The 11,587-nt window shown below is 36.7% G+C and overlaps 1 protein-coding gene across 8 annotated transcripts in view; it reads left to right on the top strand.

Annotated features, from left to right (window-relative positions):
- LOC125053002 (protein sidekick) overlaps positions 1-10,304 on the top strand; it is a 39,561-nt gene extending 29,257 nt beyond the window's left edge. For 2 of the 8 annotated variants that reach the window (XM_047654156.1, XM_047654152.1), the window contains 14 exons: positions 213-530; positions 1,740-1,920; positions 2,342-2,557; positions 2,756-2,952; positions 3,542-3,738; positions 4,208-4,447; positions 5,068-5,205; positions 5,522-5,729; positions 6,107-6,385; positions 6,549-6,569; positions 6,932-7,086; positions 7,612-7,777; positions 7,952-8,271; positions 8,536-10,304. In XM_047654156.1, coding sequence (XP_047510112.1) covers positions 213-530; positions 1,740-1,920; positions 2,342-2,557; positions 2,756-2,952; positions 3,542-3,738; positions 4,208-4,447; positions 5,068-5,205; positions 5,522-5,729; positions 6,107-6,385; positions 6,549-6,569; positions 6,932-7,086; positions 7,612-7,777; positions 7,952-8,271; positions 8,536-8,778 — 2,879 coding nt within the window. In that variant the 3' untranslated portion in view covers positions 8,779-10,304. Of the gene's footprint in view, positions 1-212; positions 531-1,739; positions 1,921-2,341; positions 2,558-2,755; positions 2,953-3,541; positions 3,739-4,207; positions 4,448-5,067; positions 5,206-5,521; positions 5,730-6,106; positions 6,386-6,548; positions 6,570-6,931; positions 7,087-7,611; positions 7,778-7,951; positions 8,363-8,535 lie in introns of all 8 variants that reach the window. The other 6 variants (XM_047654158.1, XM_047654155.1, XM_047654157.1 and 3 more) reach the window with 4 other exon arrangements.
- The last annotated feature ends 1,283 nt before the right edge of the window (positions 10,305-11,587 follow it).

The raw sequence follows: 11,587 nt of genomic DNA, 5'->3' as shown, positions 1-11,587 counted from the left end.
TGTCAAATAATGTCTTATGTCTATGTCTATGTCATAGAGGCGACAAAATTTAGATTCTATTCCAGCCTATATACACCGATAAAATGTATACATGCCTTAATGATTGATGAAAATTTAATATTATCAGAAAAATATATTTTCTAAGTCAAAATATTTAACAGAATCTCCAGACTGAAAAACAGAAACTTTATTTACTATTTGTTGTATTACAGTGCCATCTAGTGGACCGACGGACGTCTCGGCCAATGCCACGTCGTCGACTACAGTTGTTGTACTATGGGGTGACATACCAGTGCAAGATCAGAACGGTCTCATAGAGGGGTACAAAGTTTGCTATGCGGCAGTAGTCCCGCCACCCCAGAATCATAAAAAGGTTGAATGTCAGGCCATACCATCAAACCAGACGCATACAGTTACCTTAACAGAGCTGAGGAAGTATGTGGTGTACCATATACAAGTATTGGGCTACACTCGTCTGGGTGATGGAGCGCTTAGTGATCCACCAGTTACAGTGAGGACGTTTGAGGACAGTAAGTAATTTATCTTGTTTATGCGAGTGATTTTACTATTTACTACTTGAAACAAAACCATATGTACAAGTATTAGAAACCATTAAATAATTATCAAAAGTTGTATATTTGTTACATTTTGAAATTATTAAAAAGGAGGCAATATATTGAAATTAATTTGAATTTAAAAATGCAATTTATATCATTTATTTCATATTATACTCTTGACTTTAATTAAAAAATTCCAAAGTTTTAACTGTTAAGTTACTGTAATTCTACGCTCATGATATTGCCAGACTGATGCTTTCGAACGTATTCATGTTTTAAATTTAGTTTGCAGACATGTTGATAAATATTATTACATTTATTTACTCAAACGTCAAAAAAGAAATAGAAAGTCTCTTATACACTAATTGAACACGGTTAATTTAAAACATTTACAGTAAGTTTAAGGGTTAACTGAGCAAAATTGGTATTATATTAAAACTATGAAAGCATTTATTTTGTTTAGAAATAAAATATAGATTTTTGAAGTGAAACTTCTTTATCGGGGTTGGAAAAAAATTTAGTGTAACATTTTTTCGTTACGCGTCACATTTTTCCGTTACGCGCCATCTTTTGAAGTGAAACTTCTTTATCGACGTATGGGAGAAATTTTGTAGCAGGTTACGCGCCATGTTGCTTTTTGAAGTCAAACTTCTTTATCGGCGTTGGAAAAAAAATTACACACATTTGTCACATTTTTCGGTTACACGCCATCTTTTTCTTGTCCCTACCACGGTTGATCCGAAGAGATTCGAAGCCATTAGTAACAACATAACGTTAACAATGATAGTAATACTAATAATTCTATTACAATTAATGAAATTCTGTAATAATCTTAGTACTACATAGTAGTACAGTAATAAGTTAAAATGAAATAATTGTATTTGTATTCATGTTTATGATAATAAAAGCCTTTTGTTAAACTTTATCTAATTTAACTTTATTTAACCAATTTCTGTAAAGTTGCATATAGTAGATCATTTTTCGAAAAATAAGGTCATAAAGAAGTTTCACTTCTTACGTGTGTACACCTAGTACACGCACACATTTTTTTTTTAATACTGGTAATTGGTACATAAAAATCTTATACTAATTGGTCTTACAGTAGTCTCTTGTTTAGCGAACGATAAATCTTAATACACTGTAAAGCCATAAAAGTAGATTATTGATAATTATCATTTACAGCTCCGGGACCACCCTCAAACGTATCATTCCCCGATGTATCGTTTACATCTGCCCGAATTATATGGGATGTTCCTGAAGACCCCAACGGAGAAATACTCGCATATCAGGTCACATATCACTTGAACATATCTACGCAACACATGTTCTCAAGGGAATTCCTACCCTCGGACAGGACATTTAGGTATGTTACGAAGTTTGAAAATTTCAAGATAATTTTAGCTTATACTGTGCATATAAATAATATCAAACTAAAATACTAACTTAATTAGAGCAGTGTTGGCCTAGCGGTTTCAACGTGCGACTCTCATACCATGAGGTCGTAGGTTGGATCCCCGGCTGTGAACCAATAGACTTTCTTTCTATGTGCGCAATTAACATTTGCTCGAACGGTGAAGGAATACATCGTGAGGAAACCGACATGCCTTAGACACATAAAGTCGACGGCGTGTGTCAGGCATTGGAGGCTGATCACCTTCATGCTTATTAGATTTAAAAATGATCATGATACAGATTCAAAAATCTGAGGCCAAGACCTAAAGAGGTTGTAGCGCCACTGATTTATTTTTACTAACTAATTAATTCAAAATATATTTCGTCAACAGAGCAACGGAACTATCGTCAGAGCAATACTACCTTTTTACGGTGCGTGCGCAAACGCGTCTAGGGTGGGGTGCCACTGCACGCGTGCTCGTGCTAACGACGGCCAATCGCGCTGCGCCTGCGCCTCCAGGTCGACCACATCTCGCTCGCTCTTTACTTCAACCACATCAGATCACCTTCTCTTGGACACCGGGCGATGATGGATATGCCCCGTTGAGGTATGTTACATAATTATTTTAATGACGATAAGAAATATGTTGACTTAAATTATTTAAAAAAAAGTGTTTATTGTTATTACTATGTGTAATATTTGTGAAACCTTATAAGTAAAAAATACCTGTCACGTTTCCCAGATCTTCCATAACAAAGTTAATATATATATGTATATATATATGTACTATATTCCGATTGAACAGATACTACACGGTCCAGCAAAAAGAAGACGGTGGGACCTGGCAAACTTTACCCGAAAGAGTTGATCCGTTCGCGACGTCATACACAGTGGACGGCCTCAAACCATACACAGCGTATCAGTTCAGAATAAGAGCAACCAATGATATTGGCCCGAGTCGATATAGCAACGCCACTGAGACCGTTCGAACTTTGCCCGCAGGTAATTTTTGTATATACATATATAAACCTATTTTAGTATATTATTCCATTACGATATTAATTCTAGATTATAAATATATTATCTTAGTTATCCTAATAGCGCCATCTATTGACGGTAAGTTGCTGTTTGCAATATTACTTTCTATTTTGTTTTTCAGAATATCTAGCGTTTTCTTTCTTGTTATGTTTTCATTAATATATATAAAAAGGTAGATATTTGGGGGCCTAATTAATATAACACACTTAATAATGCCTAGCGGTCTTATTAAGTGGCAGCTAGGTGAGGGGTACCGGGTTCGATTCCCGGTTCGAGGGCAAGTTTTAATTTAATTTAAATTTGTTCTCGGCCTTTGGGAGGGTTGTGCGGTACCGAGGGAGTGCCTAAACCGTACATGGAGGACACGGTCGAATTTCTAAAGACAAGCACGAATTATAAAAAATCCTATACTTGACGCTGGCTAATGCACAAATCGTGCCAGAGCCATTAAAAAAAAAAAAGTTGATATTCTAATTTGTAATTTATTCGAATGCATGCATTATTTAAGCTTCATTAAAAATCTAAGATAATTTTACGTATATATTAATTCCAGCGCCAAGTAAAGCCGTAGAGAATCTACGTGTAGTACCAATAACACCTAGCAGCGTACGCGTTCAGTGGTCACCGCTCCCAGAGTCCCATTGGAGTGGTGATGCTCGGACCGGAGGGTACCGGGTTCTGTACCAGCCACTCACTGACTTCACAGCCACGCTCCAAAATACTATGAAACAGGAGGTGCCTGGTATTAAGGTAAATACTTTAAATCATTTTTAAAACTATCTAGGTATTATATATTTGGGCGTTGAAAACTATTAAGAGAACTAATTTGCATAGAATCTCTTTTATCTATGTTAGTACATACAGATACATAATAGGTGCTTATCTGGCAATCTTCATCTGTGCACCAATGGACGCTCATACGGTGAAGAGAAATGTCATGAGGAAACCACCTTGTCTTAGACCCAAACATCCTTATAATATACGTCATTCTGCACAATGAAGTGGTTGGTATATTGTCAGTTTAACGACAGCATAAGATTTGTAGATCAAATGGGCATTGAATTTTTACATAAATTTGTATGTGTGTAATATAGCCTTTCGTTTTATACCAGTGTTGACAAACTTAAAAAAAATTACCTCCATATACAGAAGGTAAGTTTGAGAAGAACAAATTTTAGTAAACGTAAGTAGTTTAATGAGCGTTGTTTACGTGTTACAGAGCGAAGAAGTTGTTCTAACTGAACTAGCAGTTGACCGTAACTATGAGATCAGCGTGTTTGCCGTGAATTCCCAAGGATTAGGACCCGGTGGGGTCCCAGCTGTCGTGTGGGTGGGCGAAGCGGTGCCCACTGCACCCCCACAAGAAGTCGCGGCGGAACCCGTTTCCCCCACAGAGGTCGGTCTCGTGTGGCGCCCGCCGCTACTTGACCAGCAAAATGGGGATTTGCTTGGATATAAGGTATATTAATTTATAAATAACTTTAATTTTAATGCATGTTTCAGCCACGACTATATATAAAGAAATTTCTATAGATAAAGGAAGAGGACCAGTGTATTTTTGAGCAGAACCGCTTTAAATTGTTTCGTACGTATAAACTCTATGAAGTATGATCACACTTCACACTTCTTGCGACACGCTTGTGAAGACTAAAAGACCCATGAGCTTCTGTATTTTGTCAATAATAAAAAAACAAGAATTAGCCCCTCGGTGGGATATATAGAATAAATTGGGTGCCATTGTACCGCCTAGTGTCATAATGTTCGAGATATATATCTGTATTAATAATAGTACAATGGGTCCAATTACTGTAGAGTAAAAAATAGAAAATAACTTAAACATATTATATGTTTTCTTTTTATCATTATAATGTTTCCCTTTAAATGTTGTGCACACTTGTTATTGATGCACATGCATGTATCTTGTTTTCTATGTCATGTGTTCTCTGTAAGTGTTTGTATGTGTTTCGTTAGTGTGCCTTTTAAAATAAAATAAAATAAATTAAATAATATAATGTATGACAAATATTTAGAATTTTACTATAAAATAGAAGGTAATTATAAAGAATAAAATTTCACCAGATTTTTTATCTGATGACGGAGTCACCCGAGGAACCAGAGCCCGGAAGACGCATTGAAGAAGAAATAGAAGTCGTTCCCGCTACTGCTACTTCCCACTCACTCGTGTTCCTTGATAAGTTTACTCAGTATCGCATACAGGTGAGGTTAACTGAACTTTCCCAAAAATATATATATATATGCCACTTTTTTTCTTTGCAATAACCCGAAAGTGATACGGACCAAAAGTCCGAAAAATAGGAAAATATTTAATATTATTGATAAAAAATACTTAAGTCAAAATGCACCGTTTCAACCAAATACTCTTACTCTCTCTCTTCAACATAGCGTAATCACAATTTGATAGAAAGAGACGAAAGAGTTCTTTAGTTAAGAGAGTGTAATTGAATTTATTTACGAATTAATCTCTATTAACATTCAGATTTTTAGTAAATTTGAATTCCATTTACCTATACAGGTGTTAGCATTTAACCCAGCTGGCGATGGGCCGCGCTCACACGCGATATTGGTACGAACACATCAGGGTCTACCATCAGCGCCTCGAAATATCACCTTCAGCGATATCACCATGAACAGTCTGGTGGTGTCGTGGGAAGCACCGCGACGACGAAACGGACTCATACATTCTTATCTCGTTACGTACGAGACTATCGAGCAGGATGAACGTAAGTAAAGTCTGGAACAAGCTTGTATATTATGTGTTTTTTTTCAGATTTCCCTTAAAAATGGTACTGTTTTGATATAAATGATAAATACATAGAAATTGTTATTTAATTAATAATTATGAATAAGGGAGCGTTCAAATATTACGTCACGCAATTTTTGGAGATTATTGACCCCCCCCCCCCATGTAACGCGCTGTAACGTTTTTCTGTACCCAGCGTTCAAAGAACACTGCCACAGGGACCAAACTTCTAAAATTTGTTTTAATTTTCTGTTTATTTACTTTTATTATTACTATGTAGCTTAAGAAAATTGTAAATTCTGTATATTTGATTGTTATGATTCCTAATAAACTTTATATATTATATATTTTTCTTAGGTTTTAGCAAGCAAGTAAAACAGAAAGTCTCTGAGCGCCGGCTGGCCGTCGGGGGCTTAGAAGAAGAAGTCGAATATAAGTTCACCGTCCGAGCAGTGACTATTGGCGCTGGGGGAGCTGGGGAATCACGAGTTCGTACTGGGCCCCAGCCGGGGTCTCCGGAGCCCCCACGAGCCCTTGCCTTACGGGCTGACCCCGCAGCTTTACATCTACGCTGGACCAACGCCCCCTCCGGTCGGGGACCTCTTCTTGGATACTATATTGAAGGACGGAAGAAAGGTATTTTTTAATTATTGGCTTCTGTCATGTTGTTTTTTTACTAATAGTACATGTGGCACCTTTCTACTTATTCAAAGTCTCGAATATTTAAATAACTATAATGTTGATAATGTGTATTTTTAGTAACAATCTAGTATTAAAAGTTAATTTAATTTCAATGCAGCAAAGGAAACTTGGCAAGCATGTAAGTCTTCCTTAACAATCTTAGTTCTATATTATATATAGTCGGCTAGTATATATATATACTAGCCGACCGAGCAATCGTTGTGTTGCCATATAAAAATATGTTGGGTGGTAATTGACAACGGTACACGACCAGCGGGCATACTACTGATACTGTTTAGAAACTACTTTAAGATAATATAGGAACGATGCGTAAAGAGAGTAAAATTAACTACATTTTTAATCCAAGTTTTGAAAACTTGTTTTATTTTTAATAATTATAATGTTATTAAATAAAAGCGAGTGTTTACTACATTATTTACTTAGCTCTCTACAATTGCTGAAAATTTTCGAGTAATTTGCAATAATTTTAATCGGTTTCAGATGACACGCGGTGGGAGACAATAACGCGTACCAGTAACGGAATGTTGGAAGAATTCACGATATCGTACCAAAGCCTCCTTCCTTCAACAGCCTATTCGTTCCGGGTGATCGCATACAATATGTATGGGATCAGTAACCCTACTTATAGCGATAAGGTATGTTAACAAACAAAACAAGAGCCGTGTTATAACACCCTGTATTGGTAAGTAGGTGATCAAACATGCTGTCTAAGGGAGCGTTCCAGTATTACGTCACGCAATTTTTGGAGATTATTTCCCCCCCCCCCCCCCATGTATCGCGCCGTAACGTTTTTATGTACCCAAGTATAGTAAAACGTTTCTTGACCACCTAGTGACTCTTTATTACCTAAGGAAAGTCGAAAATAATATTAACAATAACGCGTAATTCAATCCCCGCCCCGCATCGTAACGTTTTACAAAAGAACCCCCCCATATAAATAGACAAATCCCTCTGTGCATTAGCCAGGGTTTTAAGCTTGCAACACCGCCTTGGTTGCGCGTCAGGGTTGTGCACCATTAGATAATTCAAAAATCATCGAAATTTGTCAGGTTAAGCCAAGGCTTACACGTCCCTGAAAGTTTATTTTCAAAGTATGATAATTCGACAGGTTTTAGTCTAGTTCTTTAAATCTGTGATCCTTTATAGATAATTGTTTTTAGGTGATAGTGACGCCTTCGAAATTGTACCTAGAGTACGGATACCTGCAGTATCGGCCTTTCTACCGACGCACCTGGTTTATGGTGGCACTTGCTGCAGCCTCCATTATCATCATCATTATGGTCATAGCTATATTGTGCGTCAAAAGCAAAAGCTATAAATACAAAAGTGAGTTCAATTTACCTTTTTAATACTTTAATTTTCATTAAATGGTTTTATTTGTTTTGTTAAACATCTTACACATTCGTTATAGTTTGTTTACCTTAAGCCCTTTGACGAACATCCATCCGGTTTTGTTTTTCCCGTTATTCTACCTTGTGAGGAATGTTTACTCTATTCAAGGGAATTATATCGGTCTCACAGAGGAGGCGCAGAAAACGCTGGAAGAGTCACTCGCCGGGGAGACGGAGGAACGGGGATCCCTCGCTTTGGACTTGTACCGGTCGAGGGCTGGATCCAGCGCTTCAGCCGCCGCCTTGGGAGCCGGAACGCTTCGTCGGAAGCCACCTCCCGCCCCCGCTTTAGCAAAATCCCCTCCCCGACCTTCCCCGGCCTCCGTGGCCTACCACAGCGACGAAGAAAGCCTCCGCGGATACGACGAGAACCCAGACGACTCTTCCGTCACCGAGAAACCTTCGGAGATGAGCTCCTCCGACTCGCAGGTAATAACCATCAGGATCACAGTCGTCTAAACCCCAAGGGCTTACACTAACTCGTTCTTTTCTCTTCCGTACTCTACGTTCGGATTTTCCGGTAAATATAACAAGTTATGTGTCACGCTTCTCCCCAGCACGTAGTTCGATTCTTCTAACGCTATCTTTCGAGCTTCAAGTAGCGTGTTGTGAGCTAATAGCGAGTATTTCCGCGTTAAATCTTACGAAACTATCCAATTATATTTAATTACTAATAACAATTGTATTTTCTAGAACTCTGAAAGCGAAAACGAGAGCGTGAGGTCGGAGCCTCACTCGTTCGTCAATCACTACGCGAACGTGAACGATACGTTACGCCAATCTTGGAAGCGGCAACGGCCCGTTCGCAACTACTCCAGTTACACGGACTCGGAGCCCGAGGGCAGCGCAGTGGTGAGCCTAAACGGGGGTCAGATAGTGATGAACAATATGGCGAGATCTCGGGCGCCTTTGCCGGGTTTCTCCTCGTTCGTATGACAGGACGCCGCCGCGTCGCACGTACACGCCAGTGACGCGACGCACGCGCTTCATATCTAACACTGCCCATTCCTTAGTGTTAACGCTGCTTGTTCATATTGACTTTAAACTTCACTAAACGAAATTAAATGATTCGAGACTAGGATTTTTTGGTTCAGTGTTTGACGTATTCCAAAACTCTTTTATTCTTCATACAATTTCAATATATTAGTGAAAACCCTCAAGAAAAACTTTTTGATTTAAATTTGATTCGCGTTAAATATCTTATTAATTTATTAAAATAAGGCTAATAACATTGGTATCATTTTAAATCGGTATTTATTCTATCTTTTTTATTTCATATTATTTAGATATATCTTCGAAATCTACATACGATATTATGTTTTCTTCATCTACCAATAGAGACAATCGAACAAGCAGAGTTAGGCTTAACTGTACATATCAATCATAAGTAATGTTCAACTTATGAAATAGTTAATTTAATGTGTAAGTTAAAGTTAAGGTACCATTACGTAATTTTAAGAATGTTCCGAGTTGTAGTACAATTTGTAAATATATTCTTTCGCTTATTTTTAAAACCTAATGTACTTACTCTAATGTATTTTTATATTTTTAGTCTTATTTTTTACTTTTTTATCCATCCAGTTTATTTTTGTATTATTTTATGTGCAGCTTTATACACCAGTTTTTACAATTAGGTACGTCTAATCAAATATTCCGCGGCCTTAGCACAAATCCATCAAAGTAATCGATTAACTTAGTTAAAAGACGGGTATACTACACCCTCAAAGGCCAACAATGCACCAACTACATGGGTGTTCATCGACTCGTTTGGCCCCCCTTGACATGAAAAATAATAATTCTATTCGAAACGATTGTTAATTCCAATACAACAGAGCGCTATTGAAGTTAATTTACTATTTGCATTAGCAATTTGATCGTTTGTGCTAAGGATGGACTTCGGAAGCACTTTTATGTGCACATTGATATAATAAGAGATACGTAAAATGTATGAATTCAAGAGTTAGCAGTGAATGAAGTTTATGTTTAGATTTTTAGTTTTTACTATTGTGTTCTATTGAGAACGTAATTTTGACTGATTTAGAATATTGCTTCTTGTAAATAATCACAGTAGTTCATATAAAGTTATTTGGCACAACCTTATAGATATGAACACTCTAAAATATCTTTACATTATGAGTGGTTTTAAAAATTAATTCCAATTTCGCAAAAGTCAGATGTTCGAAAAAAATTGTCTTATAGGACAATTTCATTAAATAATCAAGACTAAAATTAATATTTTTATTTGAAGCATTAGCCACATATGGGCCATATACACATTTTCTATATAATTTAAGAATAGTATAACAGTTTTATAATAACGCAAGCCGCGTTATTAGCCGCTCCTTCTGTTTTGTATCGGACTTTTTATTAAACGTTTAGTGCCATTACCTACATTTTATACATTTGTGTTAAAAAGTATTAACACTTATTTTAAATTATACAAAGACTAGGATGTGAATATATTATTAATTAAAATGTATTTCTTTTATTGTAATACCCTATCCTATAAATAAAACAACGGATCAAGTACCACGTTTTTGACGTGACGTCTCTTATAATTCGATGGATCCGGCTGCACGCACGAAAAAACAGGACATGAAAAAACATGCGGCGTTACCTCGCTCTGAGGCGTTCCATTTAAGGCTTGAAGTGCAAACGAGAGCACGGAATGAGCGACAAAGAGGCCTCCGCGTTCGTTCGTTAAAAAATTGACATAATTGTATGTATGCGTATATGTAACTTGATCAATTCAATTGTGATTTCCATTTACCTCTATATCCATACAAAATATCTACCAAACAAATAAAATTAAAATTTTCTTATGACCGTACGTTCAACTATCGTCAGTCAACCGACTTTACAGACAACCGATTTTTTATTGATGTATGAAACGCGGGATGAATCCACGAACAGCCATACTTTATATTGGGCATAAATTATAAACAATTTTATTTACATAACATTTTATAAATAATGAGTTTTTCAAAACGTTGTGGCGTCACCGTATTTTAATATAAGTCCAGTAAATAATTATTGTTACTTGGTGAATAAATAAATGCGATTAATTTTACTAAAAAGAGTACTCGTTTTAAAGGCCGATTTACATTATCTTAGTGTTTAGCAGAGTGCTTTAGGATAGTACTTTAGTTGAAACATGTAAACGCTACTTGCTTTAGTACGGTTCTACTTGACTTTCAAGTTGAATCAAATAGAATCGCTTTTTATTTTTGTTTCAAGTGATACCCCTCCCGCGCCCGCGCACCCCCCGAGATCTTCGCTCGTTGTGTGTAAACACGTAATGTAGTCAAATCTTTAGGAGAGTGCATAAGTGCCGTGAAACGCGTGCGTGTTTTTTGATTTTTAAAGATGGCTAAATGGTCGGAAGATACAACTATCAAATTTGTGTCTGAATATGTTGTTCTCGAATGTTTGTGGAACGTTAAAAACAATTTATACAAAAACAAACAGGCTAGGCATTCGGCATACACTGCCTCAAAAGAAGCTATTTTGTTTATTATTTATATTTAGTTTATTTATTTCGAATAAAATCTCGTCTTCTATTTGTTCCATAACTACAGTTAGTATTTTGCGTAAAATAGAGCGTATTTGCCGACGTCGTTGCGCGTTCATTGTGGCGCTGTAATGATACTCTACTGGAAGAAATGTAAACGTTCACTCGCAACGCACTAAAGAACTTGCCTTTCAACTTGTACTAAAATACTCTCCTAAACACTAAGATAATGTA

Source organism: Pieris napi, chromosome 10 (assembly GCF_905475465.1).
Source record: "Pieris napi chromosome 10, ilPieNapi1.2, whole genome shotgun sequence".
Lineage (NCBI taxonomy): Eukaryota > Metazoa > Arthropoda > Insecta > Lepidoptera > Pieridae > Pieris > Pieris napi.
The sequence above is the reverse complement of the archived record's forward strand: the minus strand, read 5'-3'. Positions and strand labels throughout refer to the sequence as shown.